The sequence below is a fragment of the Odocoileus virginianus genome, chromosome 12, assembly GCF_023699985.2.
Source record: "Odocoileus virginianus isolate 20LAN1187 ecotype Illinois chromosome 12, Ovbor_1.2, whole genome shotgun sequence".
NCBI classification, from domain to species: domain Eukaryota; kingdom Metazoa; phylum Chordata; class Mammalia; order Artiodactyla; family Cervidae; genus Odocoileus; species Odocoileus virginianus.
The window spans coordinates 50,746,304-50,770,924 of record NC_069685.1 but is presented as its reverse complement, the minus strand read 5'-3'; the positions used below and the strand labels follow the sequence as shown (position 1 = coordinate 50,770,924).

At 38.3% G+C, this 24,621-nt stretch overlaps 1 protein-coding gene across 5 annotated transcripts in view; it reads left to right on the top strand.

Annotated features, from left to right (window-relative positions):
* IFT81 (intraflagellar transport 81) overlaps positions 1–24,621 on the top strand; it is a 219,202-nt gene that overhangs the window by 145,549 nt on the left and 49,032 nt on the right. For all 5 annotated transcript variants that reach the window (XM_070475213.1, XM_070475214.1, XM_020882549.2 and 2 more), the window contains one exon: positions 3,688–3,834. In XM_070475213.1, the coding sequence (XP_070331314.1) occupies positions 3,688–3,834 (147 nt within the window). The remainder of the gene's footprint in view (positions 1–3,687; positions 3,835–24,621) is intronic.

The following is a 24,621-nucleotide window of genomic DNA, read 5'->3' as shown; positions in this document are numbered from 1 at the left end:
ATGTCTGACTCTTTGTGACCCCATAGACTGTAGCATGCCAGGCCTCCCTGTCCCTCAGCATCTCCCAGAGTTTGCCCAAATTCATGTTCATTGCATCGGTGATGCTGTCCAGCCATCTTATCCTCTGATGCCCTCTTCTTCTGCCCTCAATCTTTCCCAGCATCAGAGGCTTCCAATGAGTCATCTGTGCGCATCAGATGACCAAAATACTGGAGCTTCAGCTTCAACATCAGTCCTTTCAGTGAATATTCAGAGTTGATCTCCCTTAAGCTTCACTGGTTTGGTTTTGCTATCCAAGGGATTTTCAGGAGTCTTCTCTAGCACCATAGTCCGAAGGCATCATAGTTCTTTGGCATTCTGTCTTCTTTACATTTCAGCTCTCACAACCAAACGTGACCACTGGGAAGACCATAGCCTTGACTATATGGACCTTTGTTGGCAGAGTGATGTCTCTGCTTTTCAACAGTCTCTCTAGGTTTGTCATTGCTTTCCTGCCAAGAAGCACTTGTCTTCTGATTTCATGGCTGCAGACACCATCTGCATTATTTTGGAGCCCAAGAAGAGGAAATCTGTCACTACTTCCACCTTTTCCCCTTCTAATTTGCCATGTAGTAATGGGGCTGGATACCATGATCTTAGTTTTTTTAATATTTAGTCTTAAACTGGCTCATTCATTTTCCTCCTTCACCCTCATCAAGAAGCTCTTTGGTTCCTCTTTGCTTTCTGCCATTAAAGTGGTATCATCCACATATCTGAGGTTATTGATGTTTCTCCTGCCTATCTTGATTCCAGCTTGTAACTCATCGAGCCCAGCATTTCTTGTGATGTGCTCAGCATATAGATTAAACAAACAAGGTGACGGCAGACAGCCCTGTTGTACTCCTTTCTCAATCTTGAACCAATCAGTTATTTCATACAGGATTCTAACTGTTGCTTCTTGATCCGCATACAGATTTCTCAAGAGACAAGTGAGATGGTCTGGTATTCCCATCTCTCTAAGAACTTTCCACAGTTTGTCATGATCTACATAGTCAAAGTCTTTAGCGAAGTCAGTGAAATAGAGATGTTTTTCTGAAATTCCCTTGCTTTTCCTATAATCCACTGAATTTGATCTTTAGCTCCTCTTCCTTTTCTAAACCCAGCTTGGACATCTGGAAGTTCTTGGTTCACATAATGCTGAAGCCTAGCATGCAAGGTTTTAAGCATGACCTTACTAGCATGGGAAATGAGTGCAATTGTGTGATGGTTAGCGCATTCTTTGGTACTACCCTTCTTGAGAATTGGGGTGAGAGGATTGACCTTTTCCAGTCCTGTGGCTCCTGCTGGGTCTTCCAGATTTGCTGACATAATGAGTGCCAAGGACTTCCCTGGTGGCTCAGATGGTAAAGAATCTGCCTGCAGTGCAGGAGACCCAGACTCAATCCTTGGGTCAGGAAGATCCCCTGGAAAATGGAATGGCAACCCACTTCAGTATTCTTGCCTGATGAATTCCATGGACAGATGAGCACCGTGGGCTACAGTCCATAGGGTCACCAAGAGTCAGACACAACTGAGCAACTAACACAGCTATCTGGGGCCAGCATCCTACATTTTCCCATCCCTTTGTCCTTAGGGAGTGGCAGCAGCTATATTGGCAGGCATTGCTCTGCAGTGAATGTAAAACCTTGATGGCATCATCCTTTAGGGATTTGAATAGTTCTGCTGGAATTTCATTGCATCCACTCGCTTTATTAACAGCAGTGCTTCTTAAGGTCCACTTGACTTCACACTCCAGAATGTCTGACTCTGGGTGACTAACCACACCATCATAGTAACCCAGTTCATTAAGATCTTTTTTATACAGTTCTTCAGTGGATTCTTTTCATCTCTTCTTGATCTCTTCAGCATCTACTTGGTCTCTACCATTTTTACCCTTTATTGTGCCCATCTTTGGGTGGAATTCTTCCTTGATGTTTCCAATTTTCCTGATGAGATCTCTAGTCTTTCCCTTTTTTTGTTTCCTTCTATTATTAAGCATTGTTCATCGAAGAAGGCCTTCTTGGCTCTTCTAGCTATTTTTTGGAACTATGCATTTAATTGAATGTACCTTTCCCTCTCTCCCTTGCTTTTTCACTTCTCTTCATTCTTCCACTATTTGTAAAGCCTCTTCAGATAACCACTTTGCCTTCTTTTCTTTTTCTTTGGGATGGTTTTGTTTGCCGCCTCCCGTACAATATTACAGACCTCTGTCCATCGTTCTTCAGGCACATCGTTAGCTAGATCTAGCCCCTTGAATCTGTTGGTTACCTCTACTGTGAATTCATATGAATTTAAGTCATACTTGGCTGGCCTAGTGTTTTTCCCAGCTTTCTTTAGTTTAAGTCTGAATTTGCTGTGAGAAGCTCATGATCTGAGCCACAGTCAGCTCCAGGTCTTGTTTTTGTTGATTGTATGCAGCTTCTCCTACATCTTTGTCTACAAAGAATGTAATCAATTTGATTTGGGTATTGACCATTTCGTGGTGTCCATGTGTAAAGTTGTCTTTTGTGTTGTTGAAAGACAACAAGTCATTTACTATGACTTGTACATTCTCTTGGCAGAATTCGTTAACCTTTGCCCTGCTTCATTTTGTTCTCCAAGGCCAAACTTGCCTGTTACTCCAGGTTTATCTTGACTTGTTACTTTTACATTCCAATCCCTAATGATGAATAGAATATCTTTTTTAGGTGTTAGTTCTAGGAGGTCTTCCAGGCCTTCATAGAGCTGATTAACTTCAGTTTCTTCAGCATTGGTGGTAGGAGCATAGACTTGGATTACTGTGATATTAAATGGCTTGCCTTGGAAACAAACAGATCATTCTGTCATTTTCGATGTCGCACCCAAGTACCGTATTTTTGACTCTTTCGGCATTTATATGGGCTACTCCATTTCTTCTATGGGATTCTTTCCCACAGTAGTAGATAAAATGGTCATCTGAATTAAATTCGCCCATTCCTGTCAGTTTTAGTTCACTGATTCCTAGGATGTCAATTTTTATTCTTACCATCTCCTGCTTGACCACATCCAATTTTCCTTGATTAATGGACCTAACATTCCAAGTTCCTATACAGTACTGTTCTTTGCAGCATCGGATTTTACTTTCATCAGCAGGCACATCCACAACTGAGTGTTGTATCTGCCTTGGCCCAGCCTCTTCATTCATTCTAGGTCTATTGGTAATTCTTCTCCATTCCCCAGTAGCATATTGGACACCTTCAGACCCAAGGGAAATATCTTTTGGTGTCATATCTTTTTTGCCTTTTATACAGTTCATGAGGTTCTCACGGCAAGTATACTGGAATGGTTTGCCATTCCCTTCTCCAGTGTATCATGTTTTGTCAGAACTCTGCTAAGATCTGCCCATCTTGGGTGGCCCTGCACGGCATGGCTGATAGATTCAGAGTTATGCCAGCCTCTCCGCCATGACAAGGCAGTGATCTATGAAGGGGATATGTGTATATATGTGTGTGTGTGTATATATATATATAGCATACTTATACTAAATATCAAACTCATGATAGCAGGTGGTAGGGCAAAGGGTATTGTCAGGAGAAGTCAACCTGATATTGAAAATTTAGCTCAGTCAGTAAAATCTAAAAAATACATAATTTCAGAAAATAATACAAAGTTGATTGTCTCATTTTACATTCTTATTTAATGCTCAATTAGGCATCTATCATTTCTCGTAAAAAAGAAGCCAAAGCTGAAGAACTTCAGGAAGCAAAGGAAAAGTTAGCCAACCTAGAGAGAGAAGTGTCAGTGAAGACAAATCAGACCCGTGAATTTGACGGCACTGAAGTTTTGAAGGGAGATGAGGTAAGTTGAGATGTCTAATGGGACGAGAATATGGTTATTGCTTTTGTTTGAAACCATTAATGTTTTTTACTTTTTAGTTTGTCTGTCAGTAATGGGACATTCATCATATTGCTGTTTGGCAGAAACCAACACAATTCTGTAAAGCGTTTATCCTTCAACTAAAAAATAATTTTAAAAAAGAAAGATAAAATAATTGGAAGTTCATTTATTTTATGAAACTTCTTAATAGTTAAAATTTTAATATATAAATATTATATATATTAATATTTATATATGATAATTATTTCTATTTAATAATAATTTATATTTAAAACCGAAAACTCTGAGACTTCCCTGGTGATCCAATGGCTAAGACTCCATGCTTGCAATTCAGGGGGCCCAGGTTCAGTCCCTGGTCAGGGATCCCACATGTGCAACTAAAGATTCTGCATGCTGCAGCTAAGATCTGGTGCAGCCAAATAAATAAAATAAGAATAAATATTTTTTTAAATAAAAATAAAACTGAAAACTCTTTTCAGTAATACTGAGATATGCTTGATATATAATGACAGAGATTTTAGTGATTTTATGAAATAATGTTCCAAATTTTCACTTTTTAAGTGGATTTATATTGGATTTATTATAAGTATTAGGTTATAAAAATGAAACCAAATGAGTAGGAACTGTCAGGTAAGCAAATATTCATATTTTTTATAAATATAATTCCATAAAGGGCTGAGAAAATATCACTAAGTTACTTCATCAATAATGTGTACTTGGCCAGTGGGACTGGCATCATTAAAATGACTTCATTAAAAATTGCTTACAAATTTTAAAAATATAATTATGTCTTACATTGCTGTCTCTTTACATTTTGAACAATGATTTAGCAGCTCTTATTTCACTTATCCTTCTGTCATCATGAGATGAGTAGGACAAGTAATACTGTCATTTATAGATGGTTGAAGTTAAGCATCAAAAATATAAACCCCATCTCCTTTTTATGAAGTTATCTCAAGAAAGAGTAAATAAATGAAGCAAAATATCTTGCCTTCAGCTCAGTGCCCTTTTTTTTCTTTTAGCAAAACAAGTGATAGGTCATATTTTAGTTCCTATACATTGCATCTCTTTACCACCTCTAACAGCTTTTTTATGTTATATTAGCTACTAGTCCTCAGCAAAAGCTACTTGGGAAAGCTGCTCAGGTCCAAACCTCATTTTTGGCTTTGAAAAGTTATTGAATTCATACTGTTACAAATTGGCAGTGAATCTTCACTATGCCAAACACAAATGAATTGTTTTCATAGCACCACTTTCCTCTGGTGCTTTTGATTGTAGCCTCTCTATTTGCCTTCTAGTTTATTGAGGAGGTATAATTCATAAATCAATACTTGATTGAAAAATTTCTTTGGATTTTAACATCCACTTCCAGGGAATTCCCTGCCAGTTCAGTGTTTAGGACTGAAGGCTTTCATTGCAGGGGGCACAAGTTTGATTTCTGGTTGGGTAACTGAAGGCTGCCTGCCAAGTGGGGAAGCAAAAAAAAGAAAAAAAAAAACAACACATTAACTTACAGATCGCTTTAAGAAATGGGAGTATTTTACAACTAAAACAGCTGGAAAAAGAAGAACTTAAAAATCCCAAAATTAGCAGAAGGAAAGAAATCATAAAGATCAGAACAGAAGTGAATGAAAAAGAAATGAAAGAAACAATAGTAAAGATGAATAAAACTAAAATTTGGCTCTTTGAGAAGATAAACAAAATTGACAAACCTTTAGCCAGACTCATCAAGGAAAAAAGAGAGAAAAGAATCAAATCAACAAAATTAGAAATGAAAAAGGAGAGGTTACAACAGACAATGCAGAAATACAAAGGATGGTAAGAGACTACTATGAACAACTATATGGCAATACGTGAACTGTGAACTTCCAGATGTTCAAGCTGGTTTTAGAAAAGGCAGAGGAACCAGAAATCAAATTGCGAACATCCGCTAGATCATCAGAAAAGCAAGAGAGTTCCAGAAAAACATGTATTTCTGCTTTATTGACTATGCCAAAGCCTTTGACTGTATGGAGCACAATAAACTTGGGAAAATTCTTTAAGAGATGGGCATACTAGACCACCTGACCTGCCTCTTGAGAAACCTGTATGCAGGTCAGGAAGCAACAGTTAGAACTGGACATGGAACAACAGACTGGTTCCAAATAGGAAAAGGAGTACGTCAAGGCTGTATGTTGTCACCCTGCTTATTTAACTTATATGCAGAGTACATCATGAGAAACACTGGACTGGAAGAAACATAAGCTGGAATCAAGATTGCCGGGAGAAATATCAATAACCTCAGATACGCAGATGACACCACCCTTATGGCAGAAAGTGAAGAGGAAGAAAAGAGCCTCTTGATGAAGGAGAGTGAAAAAGTTGGCTTAAAGCTCAACATTCAGAAAACTAAGATCATGGCATCCAGTCCCATCACTTCATGACAAATAGATGGGGAAACAGTGGAAACAGTGGCTGACTTTATTTTGGGGGGCTCCAAAATCACTGCAGATGGTGATTGCAGCAATGAAATTAAAAGACACTTACTCCTTGGGAGGAAAGTTACAACCAACCTCGACAGCATATTAAAAACCAGAGATATTACTTTGCCAACAAAGGTCCATCTAGTCAAGGCTATGTGAGAGTTGGACTATAAAGAAAGCTGAGCGCCAAAGAATTGATGCTTTTGAACTGTGGTGTTGGAGAAGACTCTTGAGAGTCCCTTGGACTGCAAGGAGATCCAACCAGTCCATCCTAAAGAAGATCAGTCCTGGGTGTTCATTGGAAGGACTGATGTTGAAGCTGAAACTCCAATATTTCGGCCACCTGATGCAAAGAGCTGACTCATTTGAAAAGACCCTGATGCTGGGAAAGATTGAAGGCAGGAGGAGAAGGGGACAACAAAGGATGAGATGGTTGGATGGCATCACTGACTCAATGGACATGGGTTTGGGTGGACTCCAGGAGTTGGTGATGGACAGGGAGGCTTGGTGTGCTGTGGTTCATGGGGTCACAAAGAGTTGGACACGACTGAGTGACTGAACTGAACTGATGTGGCAATAAAATGGATAACCTGGAAGAAATGGACAGATTCTTAGAAAAGTTCAATTTTCCAAGACTGAACCAGGAAGAAATAGAAATTATGAACAACCTAATTACAAGCACTGAAATAAAAACTGTAATCAGAAATCTCCTCAAAAACGAAAGCCCAGGACGAGATGACTTCACAGGTGAATTCTGTCGAGCATTTAGAGTAAAGCTAATGCCCATCCTTCTAAAACTCTTCCAAAAAATTGCAGAGGAAGGACTACTTCCAAACTCATTCTACACAGCCACCATCACCCTGATACCAAAACCAGACGAAGACAACACCAAAAAAGAACACTACAGGCCAATATCACTGACAAACATATATGCAAAAATCCTCAACAAAATTCAACATAATTAAACAACATATTAAAAAGTTCATATGTTGTGATCAAGTTGGGTTTATCCCAGGGATGCAACAATTCTTCAGTATATGCAAATCAATCAATATGATACACCATATTAACACACTGAAAGATAAAAACCATATGGTAATCTCAATAGATGCAGAAAAAAGCCTTTGACAAAATTCAACACCCATTTATGATTAAAACTCGTCAAAAAATGGCCATAGAAGTGCCATTTACTCAACATAGAAAAGGCCATATATGATAAGCCCATAGCAAACATTATTCTCAATTGTGAAAAACTGAAAGCATTCCTCCTAAGATCAGGAACAAGACAGGGTGTCTACTCTCAACATTATTATTCAACATAGTTTTGGAAGTCCTAGTTACAGCAGAAGAAAAAGAAATAAAAAGAATCCAGATCAGAAAAGAAGTAGTAAAGCTCTCACTGTTTACAGATGACATGATGCTATACATAGAAAACCCTAAAGATACTATCAGAAAATTACTAGAGCTAATCAATGAATTTAGCAAATTCGCAAGACATGAAATCAATACACAGAAGTCACTTGCATTCCTATATACTAACAATGAAAAATCAGAAAGACAAATTAAGGAATCAGTCCCGTTCACCATTGCAACAAAAAGAATAAAATATCTAGGAATAAGCCTACCTAAGGAGACAAAAGAACTGTATACAGAAAATTATAAGACACTGATGAAAGAAATCAAAGATGACATAAACAGATGGCGATATTCCATGTTCCTGAGTAGGAAGAATCAATATTGTGAAAATGAGTACACTACCAAATGCAATCTACAGATTCAGTGTGATCCCTATCAAATTACCAATGGCATTTTTCACAGAGCTAGAACAAAAAATTTCACAATTCACATGGAAGCACAGAAGACCCCTAATAGCCAAAGCAGTCTTGAATAGCCAAAGCAGTCTTGAGAAAGAAGAATGGAGCTGGAGGAATCAACCTTCCTGACTTCCGATTATCCTGCAAAGCTGCAGTCATCAGGATGATATGGTACTGGCACAAAAACAGAAATATAGACCAATGAAACAAGATAGAAAGCCCAGAAATAAAGCCATGCACCTATAGGTACCTTATTTTTGACAAAGGAGGCAAGAATATACAATAGGGCAAAGATAGCCTCTTCAATTAGTGGTGCTGGGAAAACTGGACAGCTACATGTGAAAGAATGAAATTAGAACACTTCCTAACACCATACACAAAGATAAACTCAACATGGACTAAAGACCTAAATGTAAGACCAGAAACTTTAAAACTCTTAGAGGAAAACATAGGCAGAACACTCGATGACATAAGTCAAAGCAAGATCCTCTATGACCCACCTCCTAGAGTAATGGAAATAATAACAAAAGTAAACAACTGGAACCTGATTAAACTTAAAAGCTTTTGCACAGCAAAGCAAACTATAAGCAAAGTGAAAAGACAGCCCTCGGGATGGGAGAAAATAGCAAATGAAACAACTGACAAAAGATTAATTTCCAAAATATACACGCAGCTGATACAACTCAATACCAGAAAAACAAACAGCCCAATCAAAAAGTGGGCAAAAGACCTAAACAGACATTTCTCCAAAGAAAACATATAGATGGCTAACAAACACATGAAAAGATACTCAACATTGCTCATTATTAGAGAAATACAAATCAAAACTACAGTGAGATATCACCTGACACCAGTCAGAATGGCCATCATCAAAAAGTCTACAAACAATAAATGCTGGAGAGAGTGTGAAGAAAAGGGAACCCTCTTGCACTGTTGGTGGAAATGTAAATTGATACAGCCACTATGGAAGACAGTATGGAGATTCCTTTAAAAAGTAGGAACAAACCAGCATCTGACCCAGCAATCCCACTCCTAGACATATACCCTGAGGAAACCAAAACTGAAAAAGACACATGCACCCCAATGTTCATTGCAGCACTATTTACAATAGCTAGAACATGGAATAAACCTAGATGTCCATCAACAGATGAATGGATAAAGAAATTGTCGTACCTATACACAATGGAATATTCAGTTCAGTCGCTCAGTTGTGTCCGACTCTCTGCAACCCCATGAATTGCAGCACGCCAGGCCTCCTTGTCCATCACCAACTCCCAGAGTTTACTCAAACTCGTGTTCATCGAGTCGGTGATGCCATCTAGCCATCTCATCCTCTGTCGTCCCCTTCTCCTCCTGCCCCCAATCCCTCCCAGCATCAGGGTCTTTTCCAGTGAGTCAACTCTTCACATGAGGTGGCCAAAGTATTGGAGTTTCAGCTTCAGCATCAGTCCTTCCATTGAACACCCAGGACTGATCTCCTTTAGGATGGACTGCTTAGATAAATCTTGCAGTTTACTCAACCATAAAAAGGAACCCTTTTGAGTCAGTTCTAATGAGATGGATAAATCTAGAGCCTATTATACAGAGTGAAGTAAGTCAGAAAGAAAAAGATAAATATTGTATACCAATGCATATATACAGAATCTAGAAAGATGGTACCAAAGAGTTTATTGCATTGCAGGGCATCAATGGAGAAACAGACCGAGAGAACAGACTTACGGACATGGGGAGAGGGGAGGAGAGGGTGAGATGTATGGAGAGAGTAACGTGGAAACTTACATTCAGTTCAGTTCAGTTCAGTAGCTCAGTCATGTCCGACTCTTTGTGACCCCATGAATCGCAGCATGCCAGGCCTCCCTGTCCATCACAAACTCCCAGAACTTACTCAAACTCATGTCCATTGAGTCAGTGATGCCATCCAGCCGTCTCATCCTCTGTTGTCCCCTTCTCCTGCCTTCAATCTTTCCCCACATCAGGGTCTTTTCTAATGAGTTGGCTCTTCACATCAGGTGGCCAAAAGTACTGGAGTTTCAGCTTCAGCATCAGTCCTTCCAATGAACACCCAGGGCTGATCTTCTTTAGGATGGACTGGTTGGATCTCCTTGCAGTCCAAGGGGCCCTCGAGAGTCTTCTCCAAAACCACAGTTCAAAAGCATCAATTCTTCAGTACTCGGCTTTCTTCACAGTCCAACTCTCACATCCATACATGACCACTGGAAAAACCATAGCCTTGACTAGACGGACCTTTGTTGGCAAAGTAATATCTCTGCTTTTTAATATGCTATCTAGGTTGGTCATAACTTTCCTTCCAAGGAGTAAGCATCTTTAAATAGATAGCCAATGGGAATATCTATTTCCCTTCATGACTCAGGGAACTCGGAGGCTCTGTATCAACCTAGAGGGGTGACTAGGGATGGAGAGGGAGATGGGAGAGAGGGGACATATGTATACCTATGGCTGATTCATGTTGAGGTTTGACAGAAAACAACAAAATTCTGTAAAGCAATTATCCTTCAATTAAAAAAAAACCCACATCAAGAAAAGAAAAGAAATAGGAGTATTTTAAATGATACTTGGAAGCCAACAGAGTGTGCTTCATGATATCCTTGCTATCCAGGAAATATTAATTATACAGGAACTTTGCTTTATAAGAGAACAGGCTATCTCCTAGCATTTTTATCTTTTCTTAGGAAAATACTGCCTGTTTGACAAATACCAATTGCTATGGCCATATTTGGCACTGAATAGTGCTTATAACTCAGTATTAGATATTCCCTCTATGCAAATGTGATGGAAAAGAACCTCATGCCAAGCTATTAGCTTTTATCTTTGACAAATTATAGTGAATAGGAAAAGTATCTGATGACAGAAAAGAGCACATTTTTTAAGGGGAAAAAGATAATTTTGGATATGGATAAGGTCAACTTAATTTTTAAACAATGTTTGGTCAGAAACTAGAACAAATCAAGTAAATCATTTGGCAGTTACCTAAAAGAACAGAAGGTATTGGGGAACATTAAGCATAATTTTATAAAGAACAAATCTTGGTAGACCAATTTTGTTTTCTACTCTGATAAAGTGGTAGACCATATGGACAAAAGGGAGGAAGTTTGTTCTACTTACAATTATATAATGTAGCTGGACTTTACTGAGGTTTCATTTGGTATCACATGGTAATTGCCAAAAAATCATGTTCTTTGCCACCCATCTGTTAACACAGTTGGTGAGAGGGTATCAAGAAATAGTAGCATGGTGTTCGAAAAGAATATTGTGCCCAGAGTCACAAATAGAAGAATGAGGAAAGGGAGGGCTAACATTTATTGAGCAACTTTTATGCATGGCTCTGTGCTAGATGATTTGCAAACATATATTTCCCTTCTTCTTGAAAGAGAGATTACTATTATTTCCATTTTACAACTAGTTGAAACTCAGGAAAATTATAGGTTTATACAACTAATAAGTGGTCATGCAGGATCCAGGTCTCTCTCTCATGTTCCTGTTGACCTTAAGCAAATCACTTCTCCATTTATAAAATAATGGATGTCCAAGCTTCTGAGAAACTCAAAGGCTAAAGTCAACATGTAACATCTGGCATCCAAAAGTGATCATTCTTCTGGGACCCATGTTGCTGCACCTGGAAGAGGCAGGGTAGCAGACTAGTTAAGTCATGGTCTCTATAACTTGGTCTGAGTGCACATCCTGGCTTTCTCAGCCTACTTACTAGCTGGGTGACCTTGGCCAGCTTCCTTAATGCTTGGAGACAGTAAGTAACTTGCCTAACTGAAGTCACACAGTGAGTTGCAGAGCAAGGATTTGAATCCAAATCAGACCGCCTCTGCAGCTGTGCTGCAAAATGAATACTGAGCTATTCTTCATGGCACTATTAGAATGAGTTAATTTTAAAATTCATATTTGACTCTGAATAGGACCACATTGTACACAGTCATTAACTGGAAATAATAGTTTGCTAGGAACTGTATGACAGCCATTTATTTGGAAATAAACCTTCATTCCTTGATTATCCATATATAGTTGTTTGACTAATCTTTTCTTGGAAAAATTGAGGAATGTGACTGTGTTAGGATGAATGTAACAAATATTATACATTCCTTTATCATTTTCTTTTTAGAGATCAGTTCATTTTTAAAGTTCAGTATCGAAGTGTGTGTCTTGATGCTTCCTACTGTCATTAAAGTCAATATTCCAGACGTTACATTTTGTCTAAGAATTTTAGCTCTTCTAATTGCAGATGACAAGTGCTACAGGCATTTGTTCTTTACTAGATTTTTCATTTGTGTTCCTTTGATTTTTCTTATTAAAAAAGATGGGGAGATGGGGACCTCCCTGGCTGTCCAGTGGATAAGACTCTGTGCTCCCAATGCAGGGGGCCTGAGTTCAATCCCTGGTCAGGGAACTTGATCCTGAGTGCTGCAGCTAAGACCTGGAGCAGCCAAATAAATAAATATTTTTAAAAAAAAAACAGGTGAAGAGCCTAAAAACACTTGTTTTTTTTCCTTATACATTGGCTAACAGTTATTTTCAATGATTGCCTTGTAGGCAATGCATAAGGATAAGCACAGCAAAATCTTATTCTGCCAGACTTCTGACATAGGTAGGAATTTATTGCACAGTTGGAAGTATCTTCTTAGTGATAGAGATTTTCTTGCCAGTCTAGTCTATCTTGATTTCTTTCTCTTCAAACAAGTGTTTGGTAGGTGATAAAGAGGTTAAGTTTAGAGACTACAGTTTCTAACATAACTTAAAATTGATTATAATGAGTCTCTAACTCTCCTTTATATCTTGAAGTTTTCTGTACTGGATTTAAGTGTATAATAAAGTAGAAGTCTCACTGAATGATATTCTCAAAGAATTTTGATTGCTTTCATCTCTGAGAGAAGTCACCCCCAAAATGCCATGGAACTTTGCCCTTGATCCTAACCTGCTTATTATTCTCATCAATAATTTAGATTAATAATGTTTATTATGTAATTGAATGTGCCAGACACTATATTAGGTTTATTATATACATTATCTCATTTATTTCACTGAAGAACTCTATGAGATAGGTATGATTATTATTCCGAGTTCTTACAGATAAGGAAACCAGCACACAGAGGACTTAGGCTAACTTATCCAAGGTCATATTGCTAGTAAGTTGTGGCACCATGATTTGAATTGAGGTAGGTCGCACAGAGTCGGACATGACTGAAGCGACAGCATGCATGCATGCATTGGAGAAGGAAATGGCAGTCCACTCTAGTATTCTTGCCTGGAGAATCCCAGGGACAAAGGAGCCTGGTGGGCTGTTGTCTATGGGGTCGCACAGAGTTGGACACGACTGGAGTGACTTAGCAGCAGCAGCAGCAGCAGTCTAGCTCCAGAAACCTTAATAATTTTCACATGACAGAAAGCTAGAAGGAATGTCAGTCTGAGACAGGTGATAGCATTGTAATTCAAAATCATCTTGGTAGTTAGGAGCCTTGTGCTTAAGCAAACAAAATGTCATTAATGGGATTATAAATAATAATAATGTAGAATCTGAGTTTTATCTGCAGCTCAAAAATTATCCATTAGTTGTTACATGGCAGCCTGTATGGGAAGGGAGTTTAGGGGAGAATGAATACATGTATATGTATGACTGAGTCTCTTTGCTGTCCACCTGAAACTCTCACAGTACTGTTAATCAGCTGTGCGTATATGCTCAGTTGCTTCAGAGTTGTGTTCAACTCTTTGTGACCCTATGGACTGTAGCTGTTAATCAGCTATACTTCAGTATAAAATAAAAAAGTTTAAAAAAATAATCTAGCAATAATGCAGCTTTAAAAAACAAAAATGTTGGGAATTCCCTGACAGTCCAGTGGTTAGAACTCAGTATTGTCACTGCCAGGGCCCCAGATTCAATCACTGGTAGGGAAACTAAAATCCCATAAGCTACCTAGCTTGGCCAAGAAAAAAAAATTTTTTAATTATACTCTTGATAAAAATGTAATATCCCATTTATGTGAACTTATGCTTAGAATATTATTTTACATTTTTGGCTTCGTGTTTTAAGAAAGACATAATCAAGCCAGAGTCCAGATGAAGGTGATCAAAACAAATGAAAAGTCTGGAAACATTCATGGAAAGAATTCATTATGAATTAGCTGAGAACAAAAAGCTAGGACTATGGAAGGATCTGTGCAGAAAAGAGTTAAAACAGTGGACCTGAAACTGCTATTTTTAGAAAAACTTGCTTGCAAGATTGGCCCTTGGCTGGCATCTGGGAACTTGGATTTTAGAGGAATTCCCACCATTCCTTGATAAGAGTGGCTCACATGCCTAAACTATACGTACAAAGAGTGTGGTTTATGTTGAACACCTGCTTTCCTTCTTGGAGTCTGGAATTTTGGTATGGGCTGGGCAGAGTATGCCTACGTGATCAGCCCCCAGTAAAAACTCTGGGCTCTGAGTCTCTAATGAGCTTCCCTGGTTGGCAGCGTTTCACATGTGTTGTTATACCTCCTTGTTGGAGGAATTAAGGGAGAAGACTCTTGGAAGCTTGCCCCTGGTTTCCTCCTGACTTCACCCCATGTGCCTTTTCCTTTTGCTGGTTTTGCTTTGTACCGTTTCACTGTAATAAAGCACGGCCAAGAGTGTGATTTTATGCAGAGTCCTGTGAGTTCTCCTGGCAAATCATTGAACCTGGGGGTTGTTTTGGGGACCCCTGATTCAGATGGATTAGTATTACTCTTGTTTTGGGATGGAATGTTCTTGCTGGATCTACTAAATTCATCTGGTCTAATGGGTCATTTAAGGCCAGTGTTTCCTTATTAAATTTCTGTCTAGATGTTCTGTCCATTGATGTAGGTGGGCGGTAAAGTCCTCTACTATTATCATGTTACTGTCAGTTTCTCCTTTCATGTTTGTTAATATTAGCTTTGTGTATTTAGGTTCTCCTGTCTTGGATGCATCTATGATTGTTGTATCTCCTTGTTGGATTGATCCCTTTATCATTATGTAATGTCCTTTTTCTTTGTTTTAAAGTCTATTTTGTCTGATATTAATGTTGCTACCTCAACTTTCCTTTTGTTTCTATTTGCATGGAATACCTTTTTCCATCTTCAAATCAAATTGAATTCAACTACATAGTGTACATCATATACCATGATCAGGTATGATCTATTCCAGGGTACATAAAATAATAATAATAAAATAATATTTTAAAAATCAGATTGTGCAAATCATATCTGAATACATTTTCATGGAATGAAAAGCAAACAGTACACATAAAGCAGAAGTCCCCATTGATTACCTTCTACCTCCAGTCCTCAGACTCTTTGTCAGAAAGAAACCACTGCTACTAATTTTGTAAACCCTTTTAGTCCTTTCTCTGAAGAGAGACAGAGATTGGGTAATACTGCTTTGTGGGTTTTTTAAAATGTGAATGATATTGTACTGTGTGTATTGTGCAACTTACTTTTAATAACATGTGTCAGAAATTTTTCCATGTCAGTAAATGAAGAGGCTTTTCTCTAGAGGTTTAGAAAATCAGCTCTGGAGGCAGAACACCTGTGTGCAGATCTCAGCTTTGCCACCTCTCAGCTGTTCAACCTAACAGCTAATGTCAGTAGTTACCTAACTGCTCTGTGCCTCAGTTTCTTTATCTGTAAGGTGGGGACAATAATAGTACTCACCTCGTATGGTGGCTGTGAGGGCTAAATGATTTAATATAACTAAGCAGTATACAACAGTGGCTGGCTTATAGGAAGTACTTCATAAATACAAACTATAGTTATAATAATTATTGTCATGTACAAAATTTAATTGCTATATTGTGTTCTATAGAATGTACAATTTTTTTTATTCCAACCAAGAGTGTACAAGAGGATCTGTTTCCTCTGTTATTTAAAATAGCACTTGATCTTCAGTCTTTTGATTTTTTTGTCATTCTAACAGTATTATGTTTTAATTTTCATTTCTCTTAAGATTGAACAACTGTCCACATACATGGTTGGTCATTTATATTTCTTCTGTCATTTGTCCTCTTATTGTCTTTCTTCATTTTTTTCTAATGGAGTGAATGTTTTTTAATCTCTTTACCATATTTTTACCTGGATTTTAGTTATTAATCTGGATAATTGTTCTAGTCTGTCATTTATCTCTGAACTTTGTATATGCTGTCTTTTGTCACACTGAGGGTTTCCTCCCTTTTTTCCAAACAGTTTTATTGAAATATAATTTATGATAAAGTACAAATTGTTGCTGTTGTTCCACGCTATGATAACTTCATATACTGAAACAGAATTTTAGTAATAAGTGACCTTGGTTTTCCATAATTTGAGATGCTATAAAAATGTTTACATAGAATTATCTTGCTTTGTGCAAAATTCAGTTCAGAGGAGATTTTAAAAGTGTTAGAGCAGAGTATAATAGTAAATGTTCATAATTATGAATCTGAGTTGTCAATAAAAGGTTGATGTGATCAGTACGATTTTAAGATGATAAAGCTGGAGTAGCATCTCTCCCAGAAATCATACCATGTTATTATTTTCCCAGCTCACACCCCACAACCCTGAAACATTCCCATACCACTCTGTTCACATGTGTTCTAAGATATGCATGCTCAGTCACTCAAGTTATGTCCAGCTCTTTGCAACCTCATGGACTATAGCCCTCCAGGCTCCTCTGTACATGGGATTCTCCAGGCCAGAATACTGGAGTGGGTTGCAATGTCCTCCTCCACATGGTCTTCTCAACCCAGGGATTGAACTCATGTCTCCTGCATCAACATGCCAACTGTTTACCACTGAGCCACCTGCAAAGCCCGTGTTCTTAAGATACACCTCACTTAAGATCGCTTGTTAAATTTCTGCCTCCCCTAAGAAACCAGTAAGCTCCATTATGGCAGAGCCATATCTCTTTTTCGCCACCATTTACTTAATAGCTGGCATGTAATAAACTCTTGGTAAATGTGTAGAAAACCTGAATAGAAATGTATAATCTAATCTAGATACAGAATTTTTCGTTAGAAAATTGATAATATTTTAAAATGTCATGGCACTTCAGTTGATAAGAAAATTTTTATAAAGTCTTCATGCTAACTATAGTTGTTTATTATATGAAGTTATTTTTAAATACCTGACTAAAAACCTAAATTTGCCATTTAATACAGTGGTCCTCAGTCAGTTCTTTTGTTAAATATGATCTTCACCCTTTCATGGGCAATAATCTGAGCTTGGTGACTTTGTCTCACTAATGGAACAGCAGAGAATAGAGGCTGTACCTAATGTAGTAGTGCCACACAGCTTCCAATCTTTACCATTGTTGCCATCTTGGTATCTCTGAATCTCTGCTTTAATTATTTGAAAAGCAAAACAAGAAATTAGCTGCAGTGATTCACTGCTAGTACCCTTCTTGGAGCTGTCATTCAAATGAATGCATGCCTTTTGAGTCTGAACTTTTTTTATAGCAACAACTGAACCTTTGGTTAAGGTTCCATTGGCATTTCATGCATTGAAAGGTCACTCCTGGTTTATGGTGTATGGGTTTAGAGTTCATTATATTTTCTTCCCTAACCATTAAAAGAAGCTCAGCTGTTTTGCAGTTAATGGCTACTTTAAAAATGTGCTTGATCAAATAATATGTATAAGTAGCTTTAGAAAGAGCCAACCGACTAATTCTACAGCTACTGACGGAAATCCTAGAGCTAAATTGCAAAGATTATGAAATCTTCTTTAAATACTTCAAAGAGAAGCACAATGAAGATAAGGGAATCCTGGCAAGATTAGCTGCAGCTGTCAGATCCTGAAAAATTAGGAATCAAATTTTGACACTTGTAATTGAATCATCCACCCTTCTAAGTGAGTCCAGGCAAACCTGTGATATTTTTAGAACCTTTCAAATCACATTACCCTCTTTAGAGTTCATAGCAGGACCTAAGGCCCCTAAAATTTCCCAGGAGATGGAACAAAACAGAATCAAATAAATTTGCCTCATTTCACTGCAATAGAAGGTAGGCTATTATATATGCAGTCCATGTAATCCCACAACTTTAACTCCAAATGTGAAAACTTTCCATAGAAAATGTTTTTGAGAGTTAACTGCTTGGACAGCAGTTGAAAACCCCATTAGAGATATAGTAACAGCTGTGTGGTGGTGATTTGATTTATAATAGAAGCACAGAGACCTTGGATGGTATGATTAGCTGTGTTTCCCAGATGGATGTTCCTATGCCACAAGTTTCTATTAAGACAGATTTCTACTAGCATATATCACATTGCTTATTATAGACCCTCCCAAGAGAATCAGCACTTACCTATCCACTACCATATGTAGGTAATTATGTTGTTTATGCTTGACTTAGTGAGATTTTCTAATTTAAAGTTGAAAACATAAAACTAACAGGTTGGAAAAGGTTAGAATAGTGTTTGTATGTCTATATTTATATATTGTGCTAGTTATGATGAGTGATATGAAAAGACTAACATTTTAGTAGAAAACAAAGGTTGCATAAAAACATTTTTTTTTTCTTGACTTAAATAACGACTCTGATACCAGACTTCAGGGAATCCAAGTGATTTATGACATGAAGCATGACTTGAAAAGATGGCCTTTTCAAGTTTTCTTCAAGTCTGAATTCAGACAGAATAGAAACATTGACAGGTGGGTAAAAAAATTATGACCATTGGGCATATTCATTCTACTCTTGAACAGTTGGTGTTATCCATCTCACATATAACTCTCTCGGGCCTTGTTTCTGTAGTTTTCTGTGGTTAAACATCATTTGATAAAAGAACTGACAAAGATGTGATTTAATTAAGAAGTGGAAAATAGCATGGATAGTGCACTAACAGGATTTGAGGACGCAAGTATTCATTCTAATCCAGTTTTTTTCTAACTTTCTGAACTTTGATGAGTTGTTTTAATTTCTCTATAGGTTTTCTTCTCTGTAAAAGGAGGAATAGTGTTAAAAAATAGCTCTTTGTGATTCTTGACTATATAAAGTGCTTATTACAGTTGTCTTATAAAGTCTTCACAGCTTAAGTACTGTGAAAATAGCTTCATGCCTGATATTGAGTTGGAAATTTGCAACAGGAGCAGAGATTCTTGTTTCCACATAAGTATCCAGAATGATATCTAGAATCCAGTAATAATTTTTAGTTCCAGATAAGCTTGAAAAATATTTGTAAATGATTACATACATAGGGAAATAAACTGCCTTGTCCTTTTTTTAAAGCTTGCCCAGGTTTTGACCATTACTATTAAAGGTTCCAAAACATTAAATGGGCAAAAGGAGAAAGAAGATCTGTCAAATTCCATTTTGATCACAAAGGAATTGAGTCTGTAAAATTGGTCCTGAAGCCAGAATCTAGTACTATTAAAACATTAATCTTAACTAATCTCAGCATCTGAAATGATGGCTGCTCTTTCATAGATGACAAATTTAGATTACAGTTGTGTATTGGACCAAATGATTAGTAATAGCTGCTATAATGGGCCTTCCTGCACAGTGGCAATCTTTAGTTTACTTTCATGACAAATTGGCTTGATTGGCCTGCTCTATGTAGTGCACTGTTGAAAGCTTTTTCCTTAATGTTCCAAGGATTTATTGTTTATCTTGTGCCAGAGTTCCTTCAAAATATTTTAAATTTTAAAATATCTAAGAAAGAAATCTCAAAGAATTCACGTATGACCCTACAAACCCAACACAACACTTATCTTTATTTCTTCATTCTTTCCCAATCTCGGTTTATAAAGATACATACAAAAATTTTAATTGAACTCAGCGTATGTAGATTTGTAGTTTCTTGGAGTAGTGAGTGTTCTGTTTTACTTCTAAAGAGCACTATATCACACCTAGATCTTTACTCTTCTTTTCATTCTAATTATTTGACATCTCTTGGTTTCTTAGTGTTTAAAAGGAATAGTAAATTATCTCATCTTCCATGTAATCTTTGTTCTTATTGTTCAGTCACTAAGTCGTGTCCAATTCTTTGTGACGCCATGGGCTGCAGCATGCCAGGCTCCTCTGTCCTCCACTGTCTCCCAGAGTTTGCTCACATTCATGTCTATTGAGTCAGTGATGCTATCTAACCATGTCATCCTCTACTGCCCCTTTCTCCTTCTGCTTTCAATGTTTCCCAGCATCAGTTTGTTCCAGTGAGTCGGCTCTTCACATCAGGTGGCCAAAGTATTGGAATTACAGCCTCAGTAGCAGTTCAAACAAAATGACAGACATTATTAATCATTATCCATCATTCAGTTTTATAGAACATTAGTACATTTTTTGGATCTTATTTAAATACCTCCCCAAGGTCACTTTAAGTGGTGGAGCAAAGATTTGAAATTGTTTCTCTGATTGCAAAGCCCATGATCTCAACAATTCTCTGAACTGCTTCTGTGACCCTGTTGTACTTCTCCTAGGATTTTTAATGATTAACTTATAAGTTTATAAGTTTTTGCCCAGATAAGTCATTATAACAAAGAATTATGAGTAAATTTAATTTTTAATACTCACAGTCTATTCAAATTAAAGTCTATCAGCTGTAAGGTTTTTGTTGGTGATGGGCTTTTTTGAGGTGGAGTGTTCTTTTCATTATAGTTTTTTAGAGTAACACAAATATGTAGTTTAAAAACTAAAACAGGGGACTTCTCTGGTGGTCCATTGGTTAAGAATTTGCCTGCCAGTGCAGAGGACACATGTTCAATCCCTGGTCCAGGGACTAAGATCCCACATGCAGCAGGGCAGCTAGGCCGATGCGCCACGACTCCTGAGCCCGTGCACCGTGGAGCCAGTGCCCTACAACGATGAGCCCACACACCGCAGCTAGAGAGTCGCTCCCACTCACCGCAACCAGAGAGCCTGTGCGCGGCAATAAAGACCCAGTGCAGCCACATAAAAGTGAAACAGTACGGCAAAGCTCATAATGAAAATCATGATACCCTTCCATGCTCCCAAGTCATGCTTCCTGGAGGCAACCACTTTTAATGCTTTTAGTTGTTTCTTCTAATATTTACCTTTGTATTTCTAAACAACAGAATTTCTTTTTTTAAAAGAATTTAAAAAAAATTTTTGTCTAGGTTGGCTATGACCAACCTAGACAGAGAGACATTACTTTTCTGACAAAGGTCTGTCTAGTCAAAGCTATGGTTTTTCCAGTAGTCTTGTATGGATGTGAGAGTTGGAGTATAAAAGAAAGCTGAGAGCCAAAGAATTGATGCTTTTGAACGGTGGTGTTGGAGAAACCTCTTGAGAGTCCCTTGGACCGCAAGGAGATCCAACCGGTCAATTCTAAAGGAAATCAGTCCTGAATATTCATTGAAGGACTGATGCTGAAGCTGAAACTCCAATACTTTGGCCACCTGATGGGAAGAACTGACTCACTGGAAAAGACCCTGATTCTGGGAAGGATAGAAGGCAGGAGGAGAAGGGGACAACAGAGGATGAGATGGTTGGATGGCATCACCAACTCAATGGACATGAGTTTGAGCAAGCTCCGGGAGTTGGTGATGGACAGGGAAGCCTGGCATGCTGCAGTCCATGGGGTTGCAAAGAGTTGGACAGGACTGAGCAACTGAACTGGACCATAGGAAATGAGGATTTAGCTCTACATTCTCCATTCCCTGTCTATCCTCCATATCCATCCTTACGTTCTTTATAGCTTCCCAATATAATTTCTGATTACATCACTATTTACTATATACATTATGATGATTGTATAAACATGTTATTTACAGCTAAGCCACACAGCATATTATGATTACGTATCCTTCCTTGTACACTTCTGTTTGTTTGTTTTTTTCTAAATACTGACCTCATTTTTTTGTTTTTGTTTGGTTAGTTTTTTATGTACCTATCACTCACTTAACTCTAAACCTTCTGGTAGAACTGTGCAATTTCTCTTAATAAGGCATTATGGTCATCCACAGTAATCTAGTAATTATATTTCTTAAGCCTTGGGACTAATTCTTTCTGGATCCCCTCCCATTCTTCTGTTCCAGTGTATGAAAATTAATTTCTAGGCTTGCTATACAATGGTAATCTCAGACTTCACAGTTATTATCCTGAAAATTTCTCTTAACCACTCTTTTGTTTTGGATCTCCTGTTTCCCAAACCTCAAGTCTTCTCTTTCTTGGTTTATTTTCTTGTTATAATAGAGAATGTTCCTGAAAATAGGGACTTGGATAATATGTTTTTGTGAATCTTGCTTGTTCCAAACTGTCTTTATTCCATCCTCATACGTGATCAATAATTTGACTAAATAATGAATTCTGGTTGAAAATCTTTTTCCCTGAGAAACTTGAAGGCATTATTCTATTGTCTCGTGGAATTCATTGGGCTTCCCTAGTGGCTCAGTGATAAAGAATTTGCCTGCCAATGCAAGAGACTAAGAGACTCAGGTTCCATCCCTGTGTTGAGAAGATCCCCTGGAGGAGGGCATGGCAACCCACTCCAATATTCTTGCCTGCAGAATCCCATGAACAGAAGAAACTGGCCGGCTACAGTTCAAAGGGTCCCAAAGTGTAGGACATGACTGAAGCAACTGAGTACGCACACATTCGCTAGTATCCCTTGTTGGTATCTGAGGCTGTTCTGATTCCCAGTCCTTTGCTGTGACCTTTCATTGTTATTATTGTCATTTACCTCTTCTTGAAACTTTTAGAATCCTCTCTTTATCTCCTGTTTTCTAAATTTTTAAGATTATATACTTAAGTATAGCTCTTTCTTTCATTGAACTGAGCATTCTATTGGCTCTTCTAATTTAGAATCTTTTGTTCTTCAGTTTTGGAAAGTTTCCTTGTATTATTTCTACCTTTTTTGTTTCTGTTGTCTTCTGAAACCATTGGTTAGATTTGGGACCTTCTTGACTGATTCCTTAATGTTTATTTACTTTCAAAATGTTTAATTTTTAAAAATTATGTTAAATAAGAATAGTGAAAGTGTGTGTTTGTGTGTGTGTGTTGTAGAGTAAAGAATCTGCCTGCCATCTGGGAGACCTATGTTCTATCCCTGGGTTGGGAGGATCCCCTGGAAAGAGGGCATGGCAACCCACTCCAGTATTCTTGCCTGGAGAATCCCCATGGACAGAGGAGCCTTGGTTCAGTTCAGTGTCTGACTCTTTGCAACCCCATGGACTGCAGCACTCCAGGCTTCCCTGTCCATCACCAACAAAACTTTGTGCACACCAGGACCCAGGAGAAAGGAGCAGTGACCCCACAAGAGACTGAGCCTGTGAGTGTCCAGGAGTTGGCATGGGTCGACAGTGGCTTGCTGTGGGGTCAGTGGCACTGAATACAACAGTCCTGGGAACCTGGGGGCATGCTGGCATAAGTCCTTTTGAGGGAGGACTGCCATTACCCCTACCATAGTTTGGCCTCAGGCCAAACTACAGGGAGGGAAGAGTCCTACCCATCAACAGAAAATTGGATTAAAGATTTACTGGTCATGGCCCCGCCCATCAGAGCAAGGCCCAGATTCCCCCACAGTGAGTCCCTCCCAGGAAGCTTCCACCTGCCTCTTATCCTTCTCCATCAGAGGGCAGACAGAACGAAAACCAGTCATAGAAAACTAACCAAGCTGATCACATGGATCACAGCCTTGTCTATTTCAATGAACCTATGAGCCAAGCCATGTAGGGACACCCAAGACGGATGGGTCATGGTAGAGAGTTCTGACAAAATGTGATCCACTGGACAAGTGGCAAACCACTTCAGTATTCTTGCCTTGAGAACCCCACAAACAGTATGAAAAGGACAGGGACAGAGGAGCCTGGTGGGCTATAGCCCTTCGGGTTGCAAATAGTCGGACACAACTGAGGGACTAAGCATGTACTTTTATTACTCAGCTTAAAAAAGCAACACTTTTGAGATTCCTTTTGTCCCTCTACCTCATCCCATCCAGTTTCCACCCATCTCAGAGGTCACTCCCATCATGAGTTAGGTTTTTTGTTTTATTTTTTTTTCCCATTTATTTTTATTAGTTGGAGGCTAATTACATCATTGCAGTAGTTTTTGTCATACATTGAAATGAATTAGCCATGGATTTACATGTATTCCCCATCCTGGTCCCTCCTCCCACCTCCCTCTCCACTCGATCCCTCTGGGTCTTCCCAGTGCACCAGGCCCGAGCACTTGTCTCATGCACCCAACCTGGGCTGGTGATCTGTTTCACCCTAGATAATATACATGTTTCGATGCTATCCTCTTGAAACATCCCACCCTCGCCTTCTCCCAGAGTCCACAAGTCTGTTCTATACATCTGAGTCTCTTTTTCTGTTTTGCATATAGGGTTATCGTTACCATCTTTCTAAATTCCATATATATGTGTTAGTATACTGTAATGGTCTTTATCTTTCTGGCTTACTTCACTCTGTATAATGGGCTCCAGTTTCATCCATCTCATTAGAACTAATTCAAATGAATTCTTTTTAATGGCTGAGTAATATTCCATGGTGTATATGTACCACAGCTTCCTCATCCATTCGTCTGCTGA